Source organism: Toxotes jaculatrix, chromosome 8 (assembly GCF_017976425.1).
Source record: "Toxotes jaculatrix isolate fToxJac2 chromosome 8, fToxJac2.pri, whole genome shotgun sequence".
Classification (NCBI taxonomy): Eukaryota; Metazoa; Chordata; class Actinopteri; family Toxotidae; genus Toxotes; species Toxotes jaculatrix.
In genome coordinates this window covers 21,638,677-21,664,943 of record NC_054401.1, presented here as the reverse complement: position 1 = coordinate 21,664,943, position 26,267 = coordinate 21,638,677, and the positions used below count along the sequence as shown (strand labels likewise).

The 26,267-nt window shown below is 43.4% G+C and overlaps 1 protein-coding gene across 2 annotated transcripts; it reads right to left on the bottom strand.

The window, feature by feature from the left end:
* Positions 1-649: 649 nt before the first annotated feature.
* Positions 650-26,183, bottom strand: dop1a (DOP1 leucine zipper like protein A). 2 transcript variants are annotated; one of them, XM_041044063.1, is made up of 37 exons: positions 25,832-26,183; positions 23,570-23,765; positions 23,303-23,484; positions 23,027-23,197; positions 21,411-21,600; positions 20,956-21,054; positions 20,670-20,769; positions 19,570-19,679; positions 18,666-18,780; positions 18,390-18,510; positions 17,886-18,005; positions 17,309-17,426; positions 15,038-15,304; positions 12,576-13,098; positions 12,066-12,349; positions 11,819-11,971; positions 11,614-11,714; positions 11,181-11,446; positions 8,923-11,053; positions 8,545-8,656; positions 8,285-8,467; positions 7,406-7,531; positions 7,118-7,252; positions 6,704-6,759; positions 6,415-6,519; positions 6,131-6,197; positions 5,733-5,877; positions 4,994-5,073; positions 4,258-4,367; positions 3,816-3,965; positions 3,239-3,300; positions 2,743-2,895; positions 2,394-2,530; positions 2,199-2,254; positions 1,931-2,095; positions 1,494-1,623; positions 650-1,260 (listed from the first exon to the last, which is right to left on the bottom strand). In XM_041044063.1, the coding sequence occupies exons 2-37, from the start codon at positions 23,705-23,707 to the stop codon at positions 952-954; spliced, it is 7,470 nt and encodes a 2,489-aa protein (XP_040899997.1). In that variant the 5' UTR covers positions 23,708-23,765; positions 25,832-26,183; the 3' UTR covers positions 650-951. The 2 variants fall into 2 exon arrangements, with proteins under 2 accessions (XP_040899997.1, XP_040899998.1); XM_041044064.1 differs by having other exon boundaries at positions 19,570-19,652.
* Between the last annotated feature and the right edge of the window lie 84 nt (positions 26,184-26,267).

Genomic DNA, 26,267 nt, shown 5'->3' with positions numbered 1-26,267 from the left:
TTGATCAAGGAGGCGAGAAAAAAGATTTAAAAACTGAAGCCGTTCAGGACGGGTCTCTGCCTTTGTCCCTGTCCATGGTGCTGATGAGATCTGCTCTGGTGTAGGTCTGATTGGACTGGTGATTCTGAGTTTAGTCACTGGTTTGTTGTTTATTTATGACATAAAATGCTGATTGTGTATTAATGCATAAATAATAATTATACATTATTATGTATAATAATATATATTCTGGTTAAAAAGTACTTTTTTCTATGGTTTCACAAGTACATACTGTTGACAGTACTTCTTTACTCAAGTGAAATTTCATACTTGTAGTGGAGAATTTTCACACTGTTGTACTGCTGTTTTCACTCATGTAAATGATCTCAATACAACCACTGGACATCATAGGGTAATTCAGTCATACCACCATGTGTCAAAAAAACTCTGAACTGTCCCCTAATGCAGAGTAGATCAGAACCTGAGGCCCAGTTTGTCTTTAAGTAGCTTGCACAAACAGCCTAGTTACAATTTTACATCACACACACACACACACACACACAGAAAACACCCTTCCAATGAGAGGAAAAGTCATTGGTAAGTTTGTGACATTTCAGCGATGCAATGCATTTTAAATGTTATGAAGAGAGTGACGCAGCCCATGTAACCCTCCCATTAGAAATCTTTATTTATTAAGTCACATCGATATGGAATGGCACAGCATCTTCACTTTGTCCCAAAGGACTCACATGAAATGTTAAAAGTCAGTCATCAAAGCTGCTCCATATATACAAATAATTAAAATTAAATACAATAGCCTTTGAAAAGTAAAATAATCGTTATAAATACAAAAAAATGTACAAACTATTTTTCCCCATTTGTATTCCCTTGATCTTTAATGTACAGGTTGAGGTTTTTCACTAGTGTTGATCAGTTAATGTTAATCCCCACGTTCCTCTCCTTGCTGCGTCCTCACGTCTTGATAAGTCCCTCTAGAAAGTCTTTTTCCACCATCTCTTCGATGTTCTGCCGAGCTCGACTCCAAAACACTTTCTGGCTCTCCAGTTTGTGGCCCTCCTTGTGACCACGGAAGGAGGAGTCTGCGGGGTTGTGGGCGTAGAAGGGCCCTGAGCGGCTGCTGGCCTTGCTGTTGAACACCTGGCTGAGCAGGTTGAAGAAGGGCAGCAGTTGCTCCATGCTGCGGATCACGTACAGTGTCAGCATTAGGTGACCTGGCTCCCAGGACAGGGTTCGGGTGGAGCAGTCCTCCTCTGGGTTTTTCTGAGGGAGGGGAAAAAAGATAAGAAATTACTGAAGTAGAAAAATGAACGTGTCATTCTGCAGGTGGAAGAAACTGCAGCATGAATGAAATGGGCCCTGACATAAAAAAAATAAATAAATAAAAATGGTGAAGTCCTTTAATGAACGTTTTCCCTGCACATACTCTTTGTAAGAGGGAGTCATTTGTCTCCATCACTTAATAACCTCGTGAAGACAGAGGGAAGATGAGATACCTTGGCTCGTTTCCTCAGCAGCTTGGCCAGTCGGACCACGTAGGGCTTAAACTCCCTCTGGTGAGTCCCCTGACGTCTCACTTCCAAACCTGAATCATCTGAGGCTTCTGGGATGAAGGCCCAGCGGTACCTATGATGAGGCAGAACCCACTCAGACATAACACTATTTTGATCTATATAACAAGCCACCAAAGCATGAAAGGAGCGACATCCAAACATCCTATTCACGTGTCCATTTAAATGCAGTCCACATAAAGAGATTGGGCATTTTTCCATTTAAAGCTGTCTTCACATAATGGTGCCTGCTGTATTCATCTAAATAAAGACTGGCACACACACAGAATTTCCACTTTTAACAAATTATGTCTGGTACTGATTCCCTGACCGGGTCCTATCACATGCAAAGCCTATTATGACCGGTGCTTTTTTGTACTCACATCTGGAACTGAGGCAGGCTCTCAGGAGGCAGAGCCAAGGCCAGATCCAGGAGCTTGCAGGCAGATAGATAGAGGTTGAGCCAGCGCTGGCTGTTGTAGGAGGTGGAGAAGCCGTTCCCTCCAGAATAGGTGGTCTCCAACCCAGCCACAGACGGCCCTGACGTCCTGGAGATGGACAGGAGAGGGATAAATCGTTAAATGAACACAGGAAGAAGTCATGCTGACGTTCGTGTGCTGCTGCCGTCCGGTTTGCAATATCAGCAGATACCTTGATATGTCTTCATCTGCTGTTAGCTCCTGCTCCATCAGTAGAAACACCTGAACCTACAGGAAAACAGTAGCAGAGTGTGTGAATGAGTGTGTGTGTGTGTGTGTGTGGGCAGATCAGTACCTCTAGAAGACTGGAATAAAGAAAGACATGAAGGTAAGTGAGAGACTGCAGTCAGTGACATCCAGTGCTCACCAGTTCAGTGATCATGGTGGGCCACAGGGAGGTGAGGTGTTGAGGGGACATACGCAGCAGCAGCACTCTGAAGAACAGGAACACCTGAGCATGGAGGATGGGCACCTGAGGAAGACGCAGGCTCTCCACCAGACGCTCTGAACACACACACACACACACACACACACACACATTTAAGTACCTGCTCAATGAACGTGGTAAAGCATGGAGGTTAAAAAACACCTTCACAAGCTTCATCTGTTATACAGGGTCTGTAGCAGCCATATTGGAGATCTTCAGCACTTGTCAACCCCTGTCTCCAAAGCAAAGGTGTTAATAGCTGCTCCGCGTCTCTGAGTTCAGTGTTCACCTTGTATGTCTGGCAGGTATTTCTGGTACTGGTCCACTTCGCTGCTGTAGATGGTGAAGGCCAGGCGTTTGAGCAGCATGGCCCTCTGTTCCAGCTCAGCGTCTCTGTTGGTGAACAGACTCAGAGAGCTGCTCTGGGCTACAGCCACCCGGGCTGGACAGGGAAACACACACACACACAGACACACACACACACAGTCTTTATTAGTCTATGTGTCACTTTTTAACCCTAACAGGCCTTAACTACGTCACATTAGCATATTTTTCACAGCTAAATGGGTGACAGATTTAATTGGAGTGGAAATGTAAGTGCTTGTTTTGATCAAGACACTTTGCAGGGTGCAGCTTTAATTCTGCCTGAGATGAAACATGAAAAGGGTAAAACACTCTGCCAGTGTCAGGAAAACACGATCCAGTAAATGGACTGTAACCAGACCCAGCGCTAACATCTACACTCACTTATAAATTAAATTCTACTAAAGAATCATAAGGCTTACTCATGAGGTCTCTGAATGTGGTCTTGTCATGAGTCATCAGGTGGTCAATGATGGCTCTCCAGCTGAAAAACGAGAGAAATGATGTTAGACTAACAGTTCATAAACATACAGAGACAAATTAACCCACACAGCCCCCTTATATCTGGCATTAACATGTGCCGTTAGTGTGCCATAAGTTATGTTGACCAGAACTTTAAGTAAAATGTTTTAACACTTTGACTTCCTCCTCTGCTGCCTCTGAAGTTTATTTATTTTTTCAGCAAGGGACAGACTGCTGAGACAGTCAATCTGTTTGAAGGGATCTAATGGACATAGTATTTCTTTCAAGTTGCAAAAATATGGCCTAGTTTTTTAGAAGAAGAAATTATAGCAGGGATAATCACCGTCTTCTCATTTTGTGCTGAACTACTTCTTTAACAATTTGTTTCTGCTTTTATTCTGTAGGATCTTAAGTGTTTCTTTTTTCCCTCCATCTCAGTGTAATCAATTAGCCTGTAAGTTAACACAATCTGTAAAAGTGGTCACCCACACACACACACACACACACACACACAGTCCAGTTCCCTCTCCTACTCACTGACTGACGCAGGAGGAGTCCATCTGGAAGAAGGTGTGGTCCATGAAGAGGTCGAAGGCCTCCTTCTTCCAGGCACGGCGGGTGTACTGGTACCCACTTAGGCTGCTTAATAGTTGGATGCAGGCCCGGTAGCTGGGGGCGTTGTGCGCACTGCCAGAAGAAACAGGAAACTTTACGCTTTCATATTCAAAACATGCGTGTGATCAGCTACGACTCATTTTCACACTTGGAAGTTCACTGCACTTCATCTTCCTTAGCACCAGGAAAAGACTCAATCTTCTCATTCTCTTGACATCTTGACATACCATCATTCTCTTGACAACTTTTTAACTTTATTAAGTGAAAAAAAAAAAAAACAAAACTCTGGGATTAATTAGCCTCCAAACACAAACATACACAAAAAGTCAGTGGATATCTCAGTGATAACAAAGCTTGTTCACACCTGTGGTTGCGGAGGTAGGGCACTACATAGTGCATGATATTAACCAGCAGTGGGATCACCCTCTCCTTCTCGTCACTGTAGAACACCATGTCCAACAGATGAGCCAGCACCTAACAAATAAATTCAGCATTCCTTGTGTCAGTCTTCCCCCATGTGCTTTCAGTAAACATGGCAACACTGATTGATGTTCTTCCAAAATATAAATATATTATATAATAAGAAATAAGGCATCAATCTCTAAATATTGAGCTACTTTGAAAAATTACATCTACGCACCATATTACTGCACAAACCAATGTATATCACTGCAACATATATTGATATATTACCACAAATAAACCCACAAATTGAAAAAGCTGCAAAAAACGGTGAAGCACGAGCAGAATCTGCATAATTAGCTCTACAGTTGTCCAGCTCAGCTCATTCACAGCACACAACACTAAACCCAGCAGACTGACTGTTTAGCTTACTAACAATGATTTACGTTTGAGGTGGGGAGGTGGTCGTAAATCAGCCAGGGAGCTCGGCTGGAGCGTACTGTGTGTCGTTAGTGTACTGCAGGGCTGTGCCTGAGAGCAACAGGCCAAAACAATGCTGGTAAATGTGAGTGAGAGCAGCTTGAGACACGATCAAGATGAACAGTGGAAATAAGTGGTCGTGCCGTAAACTGATGGCCTGAGAAACAACAGTAGTGCAGGGAGGGTTGAGCTGAATCACAGAGACATGAGTGTTTTACCTCAGCCAACAGTGTGAGGGCGTGAACGCTGTACACTGATGGAGTGAAGCTGGAGGCCTCCATCACTGTGAGCATTAAATCTACAAAACAACACATACCAAACATTAACAGCAGCTACACAGCAGAAACAATATTAATACAGCCATGCTGAAGCATGCAGACTATCTGCAAAATATATTCACACCCAACATGCTTTTGTAGTGAGCATGAAGCCTCTAAGTGCTCTGGTTTGACCCCTCGCACATTGTTCCAGTGCCTCATATTCAGATTAATTCCTACACTTGATTTAGCTGGATTACATTAATCCCTGACATTAAAATACACCTCTGCTATAAACACAAAAATGACCGCTCCCTTACCAAAATACAGACTGCCCTGAACACAAACACAAAAACCTAACTACTTTACAGTCACAGTCAATCAGCTGATCAGGAGAGAGACCTCACTGGCAAATCAACAACAATTTTAGTTGGACCCTGCTGTATTTACTGTATGTGTAGAATGGATGTAAAATGCATTCACGTCTGTCAACATTTACAGCTGACCTCGGTTATATGAGGTACATTTAAACTTGAATTTTTATCTTTGTACCATATCTGATTACACTGTTTGCACTCAGAAAGCTCTCCTAAGTATTAATACAACGTGGAATGGGATAAGGAACAAGACACAGTGCCTAAATAGATACAGCCTTCACTGTCCAGCTCTCCAATACAATTTATGAATGTAAGCAACACACCTTCTACATCAGCTTCCAGGCTGGTTCCATCCACAACTATCTGAGGAGAAGCCTTCACCTCCAGGTTTCTCCTCAGCCACGTGGTTTGCTCTAGAGAGGAGCCTGCAATTGTCCCGATGGCCTCCACTACTTTATGGGTCACGTCCTGATTACACAAAGAGTACTCAGTTACATTAGTGAGGAGTCATGTCCGGTCAGGTAAGCTTCTTGTAATTCATTCTATAATCCTGTGTGACTGTAGAGCATGAAACTAAAGCAATACTTCAACATGTCATTAAGATGACATAAAAACTGCACAGTAACATGGCAAATAAAAAGGAAAATATATATAATCTTATTACAAGATGGAAAGCAAACAATTTAAGAATTGAACTGGAGTCTGTGGTGAAAGTAATTACCTGCAGCTCCCTCTGGTCCTTCTTGCTCTCCAGATTAGGATTCTTTAAAATGAACTCATTCAGAACTCTAGAGAAACGAAAGACAAATGGAGACTCATGTTAAATAAGTTCAAATATATGAGGTGTAGTCTCTGCAAACCGACCTATTCAACCCCAGAATGAGACAGTTAACTGTGAGTTACCCACTAACATCCACAAATTGACTAATTTAAGCATAACTGTACAAACTGACTCCAGGAGGTTGTGAGAATATAAGGAGAATATAAGAAGGAAGAGAAACCAACCCCAGTATGAGAAACTGTCCGGGGGCAGGCAGGCCTAACTGTACAGAGTCCTTCAGCAGAGCCAGCAGAGACGGCCAGCTGTCAACTAAACTGGACACAGGAATCCTAGAACAAAAACAGGGCACAATCAAGTACAAAAAATAAACTGTTTATTAATTAAATGAGTTAAATGAGTTAAAAGACTCTGCACAAATGTGACTTTATGAAAGTCAGATGGATTAAAACAATAATAAGTTAAATAACAAAGATAAATCCAGCATATACTGATGTTGGGAAGCAGTGGACTCACCTCTGGACATAGGCATAGAAGAACTGCAGCATGCAGACTTCCAAAGAGAGGTGCTTCTGTAGGTAAAGTGAGGAAATATAATGAATGACCACAAACAATGTGACACTAAAAGACTTCAAGGAAATGAAAGTAAAAAAACTATGAAAATAAAAATCACAATACTCCCACAATTAACATATATTTAATATTACAAGCCTCGCTCTTCCCCTGTTCCTGTTTTAGAAATATATACATTTATGATAAAATGAAGTGTGATCCCATTCTTTCATTTTAACTAAGAAATTAAATACTTCCAGCTCTGCAGTGCTCGACTTTTGCAGAGGACTCAGATGATGGGGATGAAACCATTCCAGCTACAGTAAGTATCAATACAGTTACAGTACAGCTGACATCAGCAAAAACAGGAATACAAACCTTGTCCTTTGCAATGGCAGGTGGCTGTTTGAGAACCTCTTTGACCGTCTGCATGACCGTCTCAGTGCGCATGGCGCTCACTGAACGAACCAGCTCAACCAGCAGCAGCTGTTCTTCACTGGCTAGTGGTATCACCTGAAGGACATAAGGACATTTAAATTTCCCACTTTTACAAACATTGCACTTTAACACACAAGCAGAAGTGACTACACTAAAAGAAAAGTTCTAAAAAGTCTGATTTAAATAGTGGTGAACACTGAAAGGGCAGACTTAAAAAAAAAAACTCACCTTATTTCTGACCGGAGTCTTGACCTGTTTCCTCTCATTCCAAACATAAGCGATTGCTGCCATGAAGTGAGCACCGTGGTTCATGGAGATTGGACCCAGAAGTTCTAAAATTTGCTGACGGAGGTTCTGTAGAACAGATTTCAGCAAGGACCTTGGGTAAGCCTTCAACAGCTGATCACTTATTGTGCAAATAATTTGTCAGATAACATAATAATTAATGTTGTGCTGCTCTGAAGTAGTGTGCCCACTGCATCTAAGATGCTTAAACTGCAAAATATGAGAGTCAGTTGCAAAAGTAAGTTAGGTACACTGTACACTGTAGGTTCACCGTATTATCTCAGTGAAAATTACATTACCAGCCCACCTCCGGAAAAACTAATTCCATCTGGGCAAGGCTAATAACTATTGGAGGAAAATAACAGAGCTGTAATTGTTGAAAAAAGTCCTTTACTGTCAGTAATGAGATTCTGTTCTTACTGTTGAGACCAGTAATCCAAGTATTGTGTATGGAGTTATTAGCCTAGGCTGCCCACATGTTTAGGTTAGCTCTGGGGCAGTTTTGTGGTTTGATGTTCACCACACACCACCGTCTTCTGACCTCTGCTATGTGCTGCTGACATTTTAATTATGCCCTAAAAATAAATTTGACTTCATCACATGTGTTATTTGATTTTTGGGGGGTGAAAAGAGGCAAAGACAATCTTATAATCACAGACACCTCCTCTCATTCCTCTTGTTTGTTCAGTCAGACAGTGTCCTCACTTGACTATCAGGCAATAGTCGAATCACTGGGGCTGTTTTATTCAACTAGATCGGCTAAATCTGCATTATAATCCATAATTAGGTCTTTGCTGGAAAAAGTCGTGTTGCCTGGTGTACCTTGGTGGAGCCCAGGTTGATGTTGGAAGTGGAGGCAGCAGAGGCAGCGGCTGGCTTGTCGGAGTTGTCAGCCTGGTGGAGGACACTCCACAGCAAGGTGACGGATGACATGATGGTATGAAGGATGGACAGGATACCTGAACGAGCCTCAGCCAGGTGCTTCTGGTCAACACTCACTTGTAACTGAGAGGCATAAAATGTAATAAACAAAACCATCAAGTTAAAAACTGCTGCAATAATTTGGTGCACAGCGCCCTCACCTGGTGGTACTGGGAAGTGGGATCCAGCAGGCAGTAATGGATGATGGCTGTTATTCCCTCCAGCACTGTCAGAATCAGGTCAGGAGGGATGCAGAGAGCCATCCACTGGGGTCTGGAAGACGGAGGGAGAACATGCAGCTTAATCAATGCATATTTTTGAATTGATGTTTTTTAACATATCAAGATAAAATTTGGAATGTGAATTATACATAGTCTGTGTATTAGAAAGATGGATGATGTATAAAAGACCTATTGTAGCCGATGGTCAAGGGTGCCATCTGGTGACCAAAGATTTTCCGTGTCATTTTATTGCATTGCACTGTACTGTACTAGCATAATGATGTGTCATATCAATATGGTCCATGTAGATGTTAATACCTGGTGTCAGTTATCCCGGTCTCATAACGGTACTGATGAAGAAGGTTGTCCAGGTTCCTGCACAGCTGTAGAGTGACGGAGGCCACCACCCTTCTCAACACCCTCCCCATGTATGGCAGGGTGGCTGTTATGAGCCCGATCCACTGGGGGTGCATCTTACACGCGTGGTGCTGATGAAGCGCCCTAATCACTGCACACAGGAACATACCCTGCGCTGTGATAGGCTGTCCATGGAGGTATTGAAGCGAAGTCATTGGCTGCTGAGGGTTGACATGCTCCACTTCTCCGCCGAGAATCTCAAACCCTGCCCCAGGACCACCTCCCGTCCCTCCACCTCCTGCACCTCCTCCCACAGGTCCTCCTTCTCCTCCTTCATCAGCTGGCACCAGGACTCTGTGCTCAAGCACAACAAGGCTCTGCAATAGTCTTAACAACTGCGACTGGACCGCACTACAGCTGTCAATCTGGTCCTCTGACAGGTTGATCACACTGTCCTCGGAAAGTCCCTCCTCCACTGTGGCCATGTTGACACCTGCCACCCGCTGCTCATGCCATTTCTGGGCGCTGAATATGGAGGAGAGCAGGCAATGGAGAACCACCTTTTGAACTTTGCACTTAGAGAGGACATCACTGATGAAACTAGCAAAGCCCTTAGCTGAGCCACCTGTGACTTTGGCTAGCTCGCTAAAGAGGAGAGCTAAGACCTCCACACTGGTCAGCTGCATGGCTCGGTTCCCTGCCAGGTCCTGAGGGCCTGCTGCCAGGTGGGCAGAGTAATAGCTTCTTAGGTAATAGAGACAAAGCGAGATGATGATCTCCAGGTACATGGCGCTGCGAAATGAGTGGGAGTGGGAGTCTTGGGGGATGGGGCAGTAGAAGTCTTTGCCCATGACTGAGACCCTGTGACGCGCTAGGAGGTTTTGGAGCAAAGAGAGCTGTGGAGTGTAGGTGTTGTTGATGCTGGTGGTGGAGATGGCACTTACAAACCCTGAGGGAGCAGCTTTCAGCATGGCTGCGATGGCTGACAGGGCGTGGAGCGCCCGGGAGGAGTCGTACAGCTGGAGGTAGAGCAGGACATGCTGGTAGAGAGGATGGATGTTAAACCGAGGTAGGGCAGAGGATGATCTGCGACCTGTGACATTGACACCACCAGCAGTCCCTCCAGGACCCCCGCTGGGTGAGCCAGTGTCACTCTCAATCTCTGATACCTCACCTTCCCCACAGCTGTACCAGTTCTCTAGATCCAGACTGTCTCCAAAGAAAATGCTGGGTGGTCGCAGTTTCTCAGCTTGATTTGCTGCCTTTCTCTGCCTCTCCTCCTCTTTCCTCTTGGTCTTTTTGATCTTAGGCTTTGCCCCTGGAGATTTGTCTGCCAGCCTCTCCATGATCTTCCCCTTAAGGCTGAGCTGGGTGCTGCTATGGCTACGTTTACGGGCCTGAGGGTCGTCCACCCTGAGGTTGTGGTCCGGGGTGGCTGGGTCAGAACTGTCTGGCAACGTGACGATGGAAGGAGATGAACTATGACGAGTGATGCCCTCTTTGTGTTGCTCCTCTGCAGATATATCAGCAGGTGTGACGGAGAAGAACTCCAGCGTACCTCCAGCCAGCATCTCTGGCAGGGTCTGGTGGTTGGAGCTGGGGGGAGGACAAGAGTCAAGACGGGGACCAGTTGAGGTATCTGAGGAAGTGCTGTCTGTGTCTGTCTGTGGCCAGTTTTCAGGTGGAGATGAGACTTCAAGAGATCCCTCCTCTACTAAACTCAGAACCCTGTCTATTAGCTCTTTGATAACAGAGGACACAACCTCTTCTATAGAGTCATCAGACATGTCATCTGAGGAAACAGGCTGCTGGTCTGAGCCATTGACTATGTTGCTGACACCCTCTGGTTCCTCAAAGCTGCCATTTTCCACTGTTGATGAATGCGAGCCACTGGACTCTGAGCTCTGGCGCTCCCCCTGCTGGTCAGCAGGTTGATATTCACCAGCTAGTTGTAAGTTCTCACTGCTCAGGCTCAGTAAGGACAGGCTGTCGCTCAGCGGGTTGACAGTCAGACAGAATGGCTCCATGTCGCTCATCGCCAGGCCTCGGAGCTCCTCTTGTGTAATCCTCTCCCCGTGCACCTGACTATAGTCTAATGAAAGAAAGAAAGAGGAAAAAAGTTTAAAAGTTCACATGAAAAATTTGTTCTTATAAAAAAAGAAAGAAACAGGGAATATTGAAGGATAATCCACAAAAAAAAAGCAGAGTTAACTGCTCACTGTCTGAGAAGCCAGAATCCCTGGTGTAGATGGGTTCTGATGGCTCCTGTTCAGGTGGTTCAGGAAAGACGTGGGCCCAGTGCCGCTGGGCTTGTACCCTCTGAATGGACACTCTGTGGGTCTTGGGGTGGAGCAAAAGGAGGAGAAGTGGCTCAAGGACGCGAGCAATGTCATGTCTCTGAAGGACCTGGTTTAGCCAAGCCCGACCAACAGCACTGGTACATGGGTCCCAATAACTCAAACTGTCTAGCATGATGAAAAGAGATCTGTCGGACCAAGAGAAAAGAGGTAGAGAGAGAAGAGAGAAGGACAAAGGAAATGAAAAGGACAATGAGTCACAGGAAAGACATGATGCAAAGTATAAGTGTATCGAGGGAGGTCTCTTCAAATGAATTAAGCACCATTTCCATGTTGTCAGCAGATCCTGACCCACCTGTCAAATGTGCGACTAAAAGGAGAGGACTTGGTGATGTTCAAATCTCGCGTCAAATGCCACAGCACGGAGAACTTCACGTGGGCCTCCAACCGAATTCTCTGAAAGAAAACCTCAGCGTCAGTATGGATTTAATGGTGTGTGTGCTTCTGTTTGGTGTGTTTGTAGATATCACCTGAAAGGTCATGTGTACAGTTGTGCTGACCTTGTCTCTGTGCATGAGTTGCTGGCTGATGACGTCCTCACAGATGCTGGAGGAAGGCACCAGGTTGTGGAGCTGGTAGAAGAGCTCCACGCTGCGCTGATGGTGCTGAGGTGTTCCTTCACTCAACTGGTCCCACAAGATCAAAGCCACGCTCTGAGCAAAAGATTAGAGATTAGAAAAAAAAAACATGAAAAAAATGAAGATCAACACCAATAGTTCCACTATAACCTGAAAAAAAGATCTCTACCTTGAAGAAGTCTGTCTTGTCAGCGATGTACTTTAGGATTCCCTGAGTGAGCGGTGGCCTGATGACGACAGCTACTCGACCCTGGCTGGGGCTCATGGTCTGGGTGGACTCTGTGTTGTCACAAGATGCCACGCTCTCAGCGGTCACCATGGCAACTGACTGGGTGAGTCCCACTAGATCCATGAGCAGGGAGATGGCCACGCCCTGCAGGCTGAAGTCGCTGGCCAGGCAGCAGGCGTCCATCAGTGTCTGCAGCCACTCTGGCAGACGGACCTGCTCACTGTCTGTATGGATGTATGAGGTATATACACAATCTTTTACTCAGACTTTTAATGTCTTAAAAAATATAAATGTCCATAAACTATCTTTGTCTTCAAATGTCTTTAAATATTCAAGTGCTGGCCACAGCAACAGCATGCAAGTACTGTGCTGGAAGTACTTGCTAAATGAAAGAGGTGTCTTTCATTTAAAATTGAATTTTAATTTTTCTTTAAAATTTGTGGTGCTTACCCAGCTGCTCTTCCTGTGTGGGTGAGGACTTGAGGTTACCCTCTGCAATGTAGACAGGGAAACTGGAGCACTCCAGGAAGAGCTGGCAGGCAGCAGTGAAGGCAGCAACACACTCCCTCTGGATCAACTCCGATTCTGAGCTCTCAGTATGATCACAGTGCTGGGAGCCCTCGGAAACCAAGGGCCCCGACTGCATGGCCTCATCTCTTTCACCCTCAGGTCTGTCCATCCGCCCAGGGGTAATATATAGGGTGATGAGTCGGGAGAGAAACTGCTGGAAGTGCACAAGGCAGCACTGCATGACTGGTTTGTCCAGAGGCTTGGTCTGAGATGGGCCTGAGGAGCGACGACCTGTTTTGACCGCTGGGTGGGGATGGGGGATTCGTTCTGTTTCCTCTGGGCCATCTCCCTGGTACTGGACAAAGTCTGTGAAGCCACTTTCTGAGGAGCGACTGCTGGAAGGATTTTCCCCATCCTCAAATACCTCCCCATTGCCAGGGAGCTCCAGAGTGGCAGGGGCAGCCTGCAGGAAGAGAGAGGCAAACAGGTGATGAAGGACGTTCAGCAAAGAGTGATGAAAACACAAGAGAGAGGGTGTGTTTTCCTATCCTGAAAATACCGCAGGCCAGGAAATGTCTAAGTGCAGATTATGTATATTCCCACAGATCATTTGACACCATGATACGCTATTGATCTTTCTTTAGCAAATCACTTTACAAATATGAACTTAGTTCTTGGTTTGCCCAAAAACAAAGAGCTATACAGTGAAGTACTAACACAGTAACAATAACAAACATAATGTAAAAAAGATATAAAGATAGAGCACAATGCAGAGCATGTGCTTTATTAAAATGGAAGTGTTTGATGATTCAAATTCAAGGCAGTAGTTTTTATCAGATGGAAAAGTTTATTTTTGATATAGAAGTTAAACTGTACCTTTCTATGTATATGGCAATAGAACAGTTGGGCAAAATTACAGTGTCTAATATAAGACATATCAATTTGACAACTGCCAGAGTTGTTTCATACTATACTGTTTAAAACCACTGCAGGCAATGTTGTAAATCAATGAGCAGAATTGCTCTATGAAGAACCCTGAATCATCAAGTATTTAATTCTGATGAAAAATAAAATATCAATTTAAATTTTAATCTATAATTTTTTTTTAAACTTCCAGAAAACATAAGATATATCAACATATACTGAAACTGAAATAAATAAAATACAGATACCTGGACATAAGACTTTATCCATATCTCATACACTTATTCTGTACACCAAACTACTGGAGTTGTAATAATGCAAACCATAACCTTTCACAGCATTGTGTTCTGCCCACTGGTCATTTTATAGTGAGGCTCTATACACAGCTGTTGGGCCTGAACCCAGAGGACTAAGTGTAGACTGAATGTCCACCAAACTCACATTCTGCTGCAGACAGGCTGACAGACCCACAAGTTCATTTGACTCTTTGTCACAGTCAGCCTTTGGGGGTCTAAGGGCTTTGTGTGATACATTTTGATCGAGACAGCATGCACGTTCTGGAGCCTGGACTCAGATGGCATGTTAGCCAGCACGTTCTCTATATGCCCCCCAAGGTGGGGGGTGGGGACGTTATAGCATTCAGTGGATGTATGTGGGATGTTTTCCACTCTGATGCATACAGCACACCCAGGAGGCATCACAGGATAGTCTCTCCCTCTTCTTCCTTAGAGAGAAAATGCGACCTGGGCTCAGCTGTTGGTTAACCATCTTGTGTCTTTCTACTTGTCCTCTCCTCTGGCCCTCATGGGCCTACGTCAATCCATTTAACCCCTCCAGTCATGGGACTGAGTGACTAAACTTTTAATCATGCCTCAGTGAGCTCTCAAACACTTAATCAACCAGGTTACTGGACAGGGACCAGGAGGACCAGGACATCCAAACGAATCACTCGCTCTGAAAAAGTCTTCAAATGCCTTGTGCCGAGGGATTGTGGGATAGCAGGGCCACCCAGCCAACTGCAGCACAGGGCAGGAGGCTGGCAGATGGAAACAAGAGCCGGAAGGGCCCCTGTTCAGGGACCAGAGGACACCATCAGAACCTGAACAGGGTTTCTGGGCAATAACTTGTAGAGGAAGTGGGTCAAGTAGATCAAACTGGGATTTGCTCTGACTGGGGCAGCAACTGGGTTTATGTTTTTATCAAAAGACTTTTAAAGGATCAGAGACAGAACAGAATATACACTGGCAATGTTTTTCAAAGTCAGAGGTTGGCACAGCAGTGGCACTGCTATTGTTTTGGTGCTTGTGAACAATTTTAATTTCTAACTAACCACTAAAGCGAACAGATACTCTGATCTTATCATGGTTAAACTTGTTAGAAAAAAAGTGATATCCAACACTTCTCAACCAATTTCTTTTTCTGATGGAAAAGAGCACTGTCATTTCATTTTTAGGGAATATGTTAATCTTTTTCCTCACCCGTTTGTCCTCCTTGTCTTTGCTCTTATCCCTCACTGAGTTTGAGGGGTTGCCGGTGGAGTTAGAGTGGCCCTGAGCCTGAGAGCCCGAGGGCAGGGCCAGAGGGGACACCAGCGGTGGTTGCACTTTGCTGAGGATCTTGGAGCAGAGACGGAGGCAGTGGGTGAGCTCCCCGAGGCCCAGGGCCTGCAGATGGCAGGTCAAAGCTGCCACCATGCGCAACAGCAGCTGAGGAAGATGCTCTGTCTGGATCTCTATGTAAGTCTCCTGGAAATTTTGGAGAAAACAGATGCAAAGTGAGGAACTGAAGGCACAATTACTGGGTATCCGGAGGGAAGGGAACCTGCAGTGAGGGAACTTATGAGGATTCTGCTGTACTCTTAAAAATGATTCATGTGTTACAGTTTGCTTGTTTAAAAGTTATCAAATACACATTCAAATCTAGAATTATCTTCAGTCAAACAAATACTATTATTTAATAAGCCTAAGGAATAAAATGTTCTGCTGTCAGACACTATGTGAAACCATTTATCCAAAGACATCTTTCTCATCGTCTGTATGTTGGCTGTTTAACTTAAAAACATAATCCTATATCCTAAATGAAGGCTCCACACTCTTAGATACAATTTAAATATTTAATGATGATTTTATCATTAAATATATTAGACCTATGGACCTAAATGTGGCGGAGCCTCCTTTTCTCCATATTTGATTTTTATGGCCTTCTTGCACCTTAGCATTCTGTGGTGAGTATGGACAGCTTCTCATGAGTTTTTTTTTTACTCAGCAAGCACAACACATTTTTATGAAACAAAAAAAAAGAGCAAAAATAACATCCAAATGAAAAAAAAGCATTTAATCGTGGAGTAAATTAAAATTCTCATATTTCTTACAAATATGTGAGCAATGCAATAGCATATAACTGCACGCATGCTTAACAGAAAGCACATACACACTGGGCAGAGATTTCATTTTCACAAGATCCACACCAAACAGCCAAGGATAAGTTTTCACCACATGTAATGACTGTTATATTTCGACCTCTCCCTTGGGATCATGTTCATTTTTGGTATTAAAATATGACAATAAGTCAGTCATTCTGAAATGATCACTCAAAGCAGGGCAGGAACAAAGACGGCCTGAGGGATGTTGGCAGGACGTTGCAGAAATGTTATCGTAGCCTCAGTGAAGCAGGATGAGGTGAAAAAGCAGGAAAGAGCAGTACTTTACCTGGCAGATTACCCTCATGCTTCTAGTAGGCTTCAAGGAGAAAGAGCAGATAGTTTCAACAGACAGGAGCAAGCAGAGCACAGGCCACAACACTTTGTTTGCAGAAATACAAACACACACACATACAGTTTCCCTCTCTCGCTCACGAGCTCACAGAACACAAGGTTCTTTCTCTCTCTCTCTCTCTCTCTCTCACACACACACACACACACACACAAGCATTTAAAGAGGGTAATAGAAGACTGGAGGATTTCCAAACGATTCAGATTGGAAATACTGTATAGACAAGCATATTTCCAGAGGATGCAAACAACATTTTTGGCAGGGAAACTAAACACACAGGTGTTCTGAACCTGTGTGGGGATTGCAAATACTGTATATACACACAGACAAGGAACAGATGGGAGGCACACACCCACCCTCGGGAAGGGAATTACATCCCAAAACTGGACCCAGAAATGGAGCGGGACGACAAATCTGACAATGTGAAGGCCAAATTTCAAACGGGCATCAAAGTTGTTTGTCGGGAACATATTGGATTTAAGAAGGAGGTGTGTGAGCCAAGAGGGAGTGAGAGAAAAGGAAAAGAGATAAAAAGCCCAAGCAGGGGTGGGAGACGGGGGACAAGAGAGAAGACAAAATATGTGGTGAGGAGGCACCAAAACAAAGAGGGAATTTTTGAGAAAATAAAAATCTATAAAGGAAGGGAGGTGGAAACATGAAAAGATGAGAAGAAAGAATGAGCAATGGCAGAGACAGATAAGGACAAAAATGAACAGCAAGAATGCAGCACTGAAAAGACAACAAAGTACAGAGAGAATGAAAAGAGTGAAAACAGCAATATAAAAGTGTGAAAGAGAAAAAGAACGCACAAAAGAAATATGTATATTGATTTAAGGAAAGTCACTGTAGAGTGAAAGTAAAGACAGGAAGGAAGAAAAAGATGCAGAAAGAAAGAATAAGGCAGAAAAGGAAAACTTAAGACAGAAAGGCAGCAAGAAAGAAACAAAGAAAAATGAACAAATTAAAAGAAAGTCTCACCAAGGAAACAATGTCCAATAGGAAATCGACCAGCTGACAGAACTCCACCAATGAGAGCTCAGGAGGATCTAAGTTCCCAGAATGCCGCTGTGCACGTGTGCTGCTGTTCACCGTCCTCCTGCAAAATAGGCATATTTTAGTTTACTGTATTTTTGAAGTATTTCAAAGTATGATGGTTAGCTTCAGTGTTTTCGATTTTACAAATGATTCAAATGTGTAGCTCCATGCTGTTTGATGTTAAAATTTGGGTCCTAGTGTGGGCACAGTGATATTGGGAAAAGTATCTTGGCACACATCAGGCCCCTGGTACCAGCTGAACATTGCTCCACAGCATATTAAAACAAGAGCAGCAGACCAGCAGCATCCCTTCTCCTCTTTCCGATGAGGAACCCCCCCCCACCCCCCCCCCCCCCCCCCCCGACCCCCCCCCCCCCAGGATAATGAACAGCTCCAAAAATATCACAGCAGTTTTAGTGTTCCCCAAACTTTGATGTCTGATATTTAGATCTCAACACATAATGTTCCTGATACTAGTTAGGCGTGCCTCATAAACTGCATACACATTACACACACAGACCTGCAGCATTCCTCAAACCAGCGAGCGATGTAGTCCCACATGTAGTAAGGCTCAAACGAGTTGAACAGGAGATTGGCTGTTTTAATTAGTTCTGCCGTCTTCTTGTTCTCTCGTAGTTTGCTAAGGAAGAAGCAAAAATTTGTTTCATATCAAAACAACACAGTTAACAGTTACACATTCCTAAGTTATTTATCAAGGCAACATTTACAAAAATTACAAATAAAATAAAAAAATCGGACTCTCCATCATTCCATATGTCATGATTGTGTATTTCACAAAAAAAATTCTGACTCTTTGTCAGCATTTGTCATTACATAATTGCAATTAGTTTTATATTTCTGTGTTATTTTCTTTAACACACAGTATTATACTTATATTTGTTCTGTTTTACCAATATTTTTCTTTGGTGATGCAACTACCAAACCTTAAATACAGGTTTTATTTAATTTGTATCCTGTATAACATCTACAAAGCCCTAATGGGGAGGTGGTGGACTGGACTGACCTGCTGAGGTGTGTGTGGTCTTTGCTGAATGGACTCTGGTTTTGGAGGTCTAACTCTGTTCGGCACTGTGTGTGCAAAGTCCGAAACACCTCAATCAAAACATCCTCTAGGATTGCTGGACCTGTAGAGAGGCACATGTAGACAGCAGGGATGACATCCACGGTGGATGAATACATGATAAATTCAGTTTAAGTGACAGGCTGCCTGAGCAATAGGTGTTACAATCCACATATTTACAGCACTAACTAGACAGTTGGCGTCTACATATTGACGTACCAAGCTCTGGTTTGTCCAGCAGACTGATGAGAATGCGAAATGGTTTGAGGTCGTGCATCAGGATGCTCTCCTCTTCCCCACCTCGAGCCTTGCCCTGCAAGATCCCTACCATTGCCTGAAAAAAAACAAAACACACACACACACACACACACACACACACAGACCTGTTACAGTAGAGATCATAAAATATCTGTAAACTCCAGAGCCACTTTACACACGGCTGAGGGCACATTTATTTGCTTTTGATTTTAGTTTATTCTGCTTGCTACAATATTTGGCAGAATCAATCTCATATTTGCATTGAACCCCCTTTCATTTTTTTCTTTTGCGTGTGTGTGTGTGTGTTTCTGTGTTTCACGCTTCGTCTGCCACGTAAAGGGCTGAGGCCTGGAACAGAAGGTCTCTGTAGTACCAACATTCTCCCAGTGGAGGGAGCTCCAGTAACTGTCTCAGAGCAGATGGCAGAGGAGCAAACAAAAAACATAACAAAAACAAAAAAAAAGTACTTTCAAAAACCAAACTTCCCCTCCCTGTCGCTCTGTGTGCTCTCTATTCCAGCCCCTGGAGTACCAAAGCTTATCACATGACAGGAGGGCTGGAGCTGTTGTGAGCGTGACAGGACAGATTACACAAGTGTGTCTGTGTGTGCGTAAAGGTCTGTGGGAGACCTGAGAGCTGTCTTCAAAGGATAGGCTGTTGGGAATAGGAGAAGAGAGCAGGACATATATGCAAACCAAAGAGAGGATGTGGGAGGTGTGAGGGGCCAGATCTGCCAAATTTAGGGCGATCCCCCACCAACAGGAACATTTCCCGACCCCACACCTATACGTGTCTTATCTCAAGAGACACATATGAAACATTTTTACATTTTTGACCTATATTTGCAATTAGGCTGAAAGCTCACCTGGACCAGCATGTCCTTTGAGAAGGTGTTGAAGTAGTGGCTAGCGTGCTCCTCTGGGTTGCTCTGGCGAGTGCTGCGGGGGCCTATTATCACCCCATTGTTATCAAAGCCTTCAAAAGACAAAGACGAACAGTCATAATTGCATTAAAGCTCAGATGTACATCCAGCACATTCGAGCACGAGGCAAAAAGCAAAGCACTTTCTCAGAGTGGAGCAAATGGATATTTAATCTTTATTGAGTTAAACTCTATGCATCTTGCAGTTAATCCTCTTCTTATTTCTTCTTTGTGAACTTCTAATAGCTGCTGCCAGCATCACTCACATTTCAGCCATGGTACAGTAAAGTATGTCTGGTTCACACTACTGAAGCGTAACCAGTTTCAGATAAAAGATAATATATTCCATTAATTGGGGTAATAAAAACCCTCTTAACTGGCCTAGAATCTGGCCTGCAACTGGCACTGGAATCACACTGTACTCTGCATCTTAACTTAGGAATCCACCTTCACTCTGTAATTTGTTCCTTATCAATTCTGGTAATATAGAAATTTGAGATATTCCACTGTTGCAATCATTGCAAGTTGTTTTGGCGAAGCTTGATACATTCGGTACATCCATTCAGACACTTACCAGCATGATCATCCGCAGTGAGTTGCAAACAAGAGAAAATACAGTAAGATAATGACCACAGCATACACAAGCCTACTGTTTGTTCCACAGCAGCAAAGCATCCATATACTCAATGTGTATGCAAATAACAGAACAATGTGTGTGTAAAGGTTTATATGTCACAGTTTCCACCATGGCCTGTGTAAAGCGTCAATAACTCATCAAGTCAGAATGGTTTCATGAAATATATATATTTATGCTTCTTCCTGCTCGATTAGGCCAAAGTGGTGAACAATTTAGTTTCTGCAACAGGATAATATGGGGAATGTGTTTATTCTTATATTCTAACTCTCACACATCTACAGATGATATTTCTCTTATCTTCTCATTACCTGTGTAATTCTACAATATTCTACAAATTACATGATGAGTGGGAACTCTGATACTGTATATCTGAGTGTCAGTACTGTGTCTGTGTGTGTATTTCGCACCCAGTAGCCAGGCATAGAGTCTGCGGTTGAGGGACATGTCTCTTCTCAAAACCACATGCAAAGCTGCTGACAGGATCCGGATCATGTCAGGGCGAGTCGCCTGAACAACAACAGAACAGACCAGAACATCTGTGACTGTCACGCTGTGCCCCTTCACACATATACATACACACACAAGCTGAATCCTACCTATAAGACAGACATACGCACACACCCCGTCATTATATTTCACTTATGTTACTTAGTCCTGTAATTTTAGCCAGACATCACACCCAGCTTTCCTCACCTGGCTCATGTGGAAGGGGAAGCAGAAGAGGATCAGGTCCAGGGTGCTCCTCTGCACCAACACGCTAGAGTCCTGGACTGAGGTACTGACCGCCTCCACCTGGTGAGAACAGAAAGAAACAATTACTACACAACATTATACAACATTACTGCTGATCCAGCAACTGATACTACTGATACTGATGCAGATACAGCAACAAACATCTGATATATTTTCATTCATCTTGCTGTTGCTAGCCCTTTGCAGTCAAACTGCTCCTTTTTCTTTTTCTGTGTAAATTAACATTTCAACACATTCTTTTCCAACATTGCATCTAGTCATTAATACATAATAATACTGGATGAAAACACTGCACTGCTGCTTAAGAAACCAAATCACCGTAAAATCAGCAATAATAAAATGATGGCAACTTATTGTTGTCTTCAAGGGATACTGAGTGACAGTCTTTCATGTACCATGAGCTCGATGTCACTGCCTATGACATAGAGCTGGTCCTCCATGGACAGCTTGCGATTAAGGTGTAGCAGAACAAAGGACACCCCCGGGAGACGCACAGCAGGGCTGGTCAGGATGCTGCCCCACAAGGCACTGTAGAAGGCCGACTGCTCCACAGCCGCAGCCACCTTCTCCAACAGGGTGTTGGTTCTATGACAAACACAAGCAGGACACAGTGAATATGCTTATTAAAAGCACACCTGCCTGTACCACCCACTACACTGTGACTGCAAACTGATGCAGGCCACAAAGCAGTGAAAACACTTGTTTAAAGCAGCAATAGACTGCTCCACATGTCGTTGGCAGATTGATCAACAGTATGTCTCTGCTCTGTCCAGTGAAGGCAGTTAGTACTCCCTCATACATTGGTCTACACAACCACACAATCTCATTTAGAGTTTCCTGCTTGACATGCTGGCCTCCTGTGGGTTTACAGAATCATATTTATTGTATTTACTGAGCTGTAGCAGTAGTTGTATTAGTGGTAGAATTAATCAGTTCAGTGGCAGATGTTATTGCTCTTGGTTTACATGCTGTTTGTAAGGTTTTATTTCCTCAGTGTGACAGCAAACTATCGTTTAAATCATACACAGCCATGGATTTATGATTCGTCATTTAGTGTCTGTGAGCTTTCTCTGAAGAGAAGCACTCACTGCTGTTTATGAGACCATTTCAATCTCACTGTGAGGCTTCAAATTGCCATCTCCAATAACTGAGTTGGAATTATTGCCAGTATCTGTCTCTAATACTGAATGTAATTTGGGCAAATAAGGTGAATGTCTGAAATCTCAGTTTGAATAGAAGGGACATAATGGTAATACACACAATAACACAGGTGATGTTAAACAATCATAGAGATCTAAATGTCCTCAGTGTGGAAACTGAATTATTTAAACACTAAACAGCATTAACAGTAGGTGGTAGAAAAAGTGCAATGTTGAGCTCTGCACGAAAGCAAAATCAACTCAGAGAAACTGTACACATACAGTTTTAATACGCAGGTGCTCAAACATCTGTACTGTAGCATCTGTGGTTCTCAATGAAATGACAAAATGACAGATTACATGTTCATCACTAAGACAGGCATTTTCCAAGTCAGACTTTCTAATGTCATGCCACGAAAAACACCTGTGCTTTTCCTTATGCTGCAGTGCTCCTCTAGGCCAATTATGCCACTGCAGCACCCTCTAGGGCACGTGAGTGTAACTGTGTCAACACTGATGACTAATTTACAACAGTATGGAATATCTGAGATATTATTCACAACTACATAACAAACCACCAAAAAGTAAAATGAAAAAAAATCATGCACTACTGCTAATTAGTTATTTTACCCAAGTGCTAGACTACAGATGTTTTTCAGAGAACAGAGTTTGGACAGAGACAGAGGTCTTCATTTTGAAATATTAATCTTGCAATGACTCATATATCTCATGTATCATTCATACAATCAGCAATCAATTCTTTTCCCCATAATGCTGTAAAATGTCTTCTCCTAATGGCTTGTTCTAATGCCTGCATGTACGCATTAAAATCTTTCCAAGTAGTTCTTTTTTTCTATTTCTTCTCTTCTTACCTGTCGTAGTACTCAGAGCCCTCCTCCAAACCAGGAAGCACTCCAGTCAGTAAACCCTGTAGGCCTGGTTTCAGAGTCTTCCCCAGAGGCAAGTAGTAGGTCTCATAGAGCCCCAGCAGCACAGGCTTCACAGACATGGCGGCATTGGAGAGTAAAGGGAAGAGCCCAGAGCTGCAGGGATAAAGAAGATAAGGCTCATGTTTAAGATCTGATACTAGTAGAAAACTTTGTATTGGGAAAATTTACTGGCCCCACTGCATGGTAACACAATATTACCTGTAAAGAAAGAGGTCTTTGGCAAGCCTCTTGGGGCCAATGATCTTGAAGATGATCTCATAAGTCTCCAAGGCCTTGCGGTGGACCCCGCTGGGCAGGGCAGGGTGGAGGCATTGGGCCAGCCGTTTGCCTATTGTCAGCTTCTTGGGAACCACTTGGTATTTTGCATTGTTCTGCAAAACCTGAGACAGGGTGTTAAACATGGTTAATCGGAGCCACGCACAGGTGGTGCAGTATGGGCCAAGCTGTGGCCTGTCTGATCCTTACCTTGTTGAGCTTGCCCAGTGCAGAGATGAGATCTGCCCACTCACTGGAGTATTCAAAGTTCTTGAGGGCTTTGTCCACTGCTGCCACATAGTTCCTGTACTTGGAGTCACTGAGCAGCTCCACTTCCTCTGCATTCATTCTCCTGGGTGGTTAATATGCTAATGTAAAACACCAGGCACACATATATACATCACACCTGCAACAAGGAAAACAAAAGAAAAGAAGAAGAGAGGAAGTTGAGACCCATCAAAAAAACAGATATCATAATTTAAAGCGTAGTCATCTTCATGTTTGACTATGAAGTAAAAAGCCTGAGCTGATCAATCAGCAATCTTTGTTCCATTATCTGCCAGGGTGTAGCTGAAGTCATTTTAATGGACTGAGTCATATAAATCAGGAGCAGGAGCAAAGTCTGACAGGAGCAGCCATTACTATCTTTGTTTCGTGTGTTTGGGAATGAAGTAAGATAGCCGACATGCTGAATCATAAAATGACCTCCAAGAAAAAGATTGACGAAGAGGAGTCGTCATCAGCTTTCACACAATGCCGCTGCTGTCATGCCTACAATGCAACTGTGCAGGAAAACATTTATCTTAAAGGAATGGCGTTCCAGACGACAGATTTCTGCAGCTGGTGAACAAGAGAGGAATGAGTCTGTTTGGGATTTCACATGACAAGGCAGTCCTAACAGCCTCACCATGAAATGGGCTCTTGTTGACAGGCAGTTGTTTTGCTAAGTCCATGAGGCTGACAGGCAGCTATGTGAGCTTCACTCCCGGGGCCACACAGTATCATCCAGGCTGTGAAGTTTCCATTAAAACTGTAAACGTTGTTTGGTTAACTCCGTTTACTTCTCTTTTATGTGAAGTTTCAAAGGTAGGCTCTTAGTAACCCTAATAATGTACACACCTAATACAACATGCCTTATGACCTGTAATGAGTCAGTTCTAAGAATATTGCTGAGCAAACCTAATAATATTTATCGCTGCTTACCATTGATTATTGTTTGTCATTTTGCAAACAAAAGTGCCAACCATACACTGTTTCCAGTTTCTCAAACGTAAGGATTTCATACTTTGTTTGTCACATATGACAATAAACTAAATATATATTTGTGTTTTGGACTGTTGGTCAAATAAAACAGGCAATCTGGATACATCATCTTGAGCTGTGGGACATTATAACAAATATTTCTCATTGTTTTCTAAAAAAAAAAGAAAAATTGGTAGATTGATCCTGATTTTGCAGTGTAAAAATAAACTTCAGGCTTTTCTAAAGTACTTCAAATACATCTTTAGCATGTGTGCACTGCAATGACATGATACAGATTTTTCTAAACCAGCCGTCTCTCCCTCAGTGTGAGCTGTATTTCTGAACTGGAGCAACCAAGTGACAACTAATTTTGAAACAAATCTCAGTTGTGTAACTTCTTACTAAAGCTCGCAAATAGTTTCAGTGGAACAGCAGATGTTAGCCCAATCAAATATTACAACATGATGAGCTTTTTAGATTATGAGTGTCAAAGTCAAAAAGGGCTCCAAGAGATTTAGAAAAGGAAAGTGACACTTTCTTAGTGAGCTTTGCTCTCTGAGGAAGGTATCAGGCTTTTTCATGGCAGACATTTTGACTTGTCTGAGCAGGAGAAGTGGAACTAACATCATTAACGAAACCTCAGTACAAGTTCACAGGAAACCATATCACCTAGCCATTACTAATCACTGTTATTACTCACAACAGTGCTTTTCCTGCTGTGATATGTCAAAATGTCGGCGGTAAACGGGGTCTTAGCAGATAGAAAGATACCTGAACTACATGGCATGACTACTTACACTTTGACTTAGGCAGTGGTGTAGTTGAAAACTCAGGTAAATATAAGGTTGTTTGTAAGACACCAGCTTGTGACTGTTTGTAAACAGACTTGAGTAAAGCTGTCAGAGTCAACAACATTGTAAGGTGGAGCAGATCCACACACCTGCGTCTGTACAGCAGCCGCTGCGTACGTTATGTTAACAGTGGTGAAAAATAAAGCTACATATGACAAAATATATATATATATATATAATATAAAAAGCACCTTTGGCGGAGGAATATTCTCAAAATATTCATATACGCGTTGTTGCCATTACAGCTTGAGTGGGAGAGAGCTAACTGTTACAGTAACGCTACGGCTAACAGCTACCTTGCCCCTCGCTAGGGGATTCAGCTTCAGCTAACGTTAACGTACATTACATGTTATAAGTTCAGGCCGATAGTGAAGCTTACCGTTATAGGATACAGGCCAGCAGCTGTCATTCATTCATGTGCCCGGCTGGACGAGTGAAAACGGCTGACAATGTCAATAATATGACTAGCGAGCTTGCTAACGTTAGTAGCAGGTTGTTAAAATGATGGAGATTCAGGGCCCGGCTCTGATGTCACCCGTTCATACAAGTCAGGTCCCTTGACAAGAAGGCTTTGGAAGCGGACAGCAGGTAATTATATCCTACATATTCTTGTCTCTCATAGTGCTGTCCCGCTGTGTGTACATAAACAGTGATGAGCGCATCATTAGCTTGTGGTGCCAGAGATACAAAGCGAGACGATTGACAGCTCCCAGACTGCACTGCAGATTAGCTGTACGTCCAACCACAGCGTCCAACTGCTCTTCCGCATGGACGTCTTCCGCCTCTCAGTGCTGTGAAGTCACCCACAGTTACAT

What these genes read in the sequence shown, in the direction of transcription:
- dop1a (XM_041044063.1), bottom strand. Translation starts at nt 23,707, where the DNA reads ATGAATGCAGAGGAAGTGGAGCTGCTCAGTGACTCCAAGTACAGGAAC. An exon ending in CCCTCACACTGTTGGCTGAG is followed by an intron (nt 4,368 to 4,993) that starts GTAAAACACTCA and finishes TTTATTTGTTAG; the next exon opens with GTGCTGGCTCATCTGTTGGA. An exon ending in GACTCCTCCTGCGTCAGTCA is followed by an intron (nt 3,301 to 3,815) that starts GTGAGTAGGAGA and finishes CTCGTTTTTCAG; the next exon opens with CTGGAGAGCCATCATTGACC.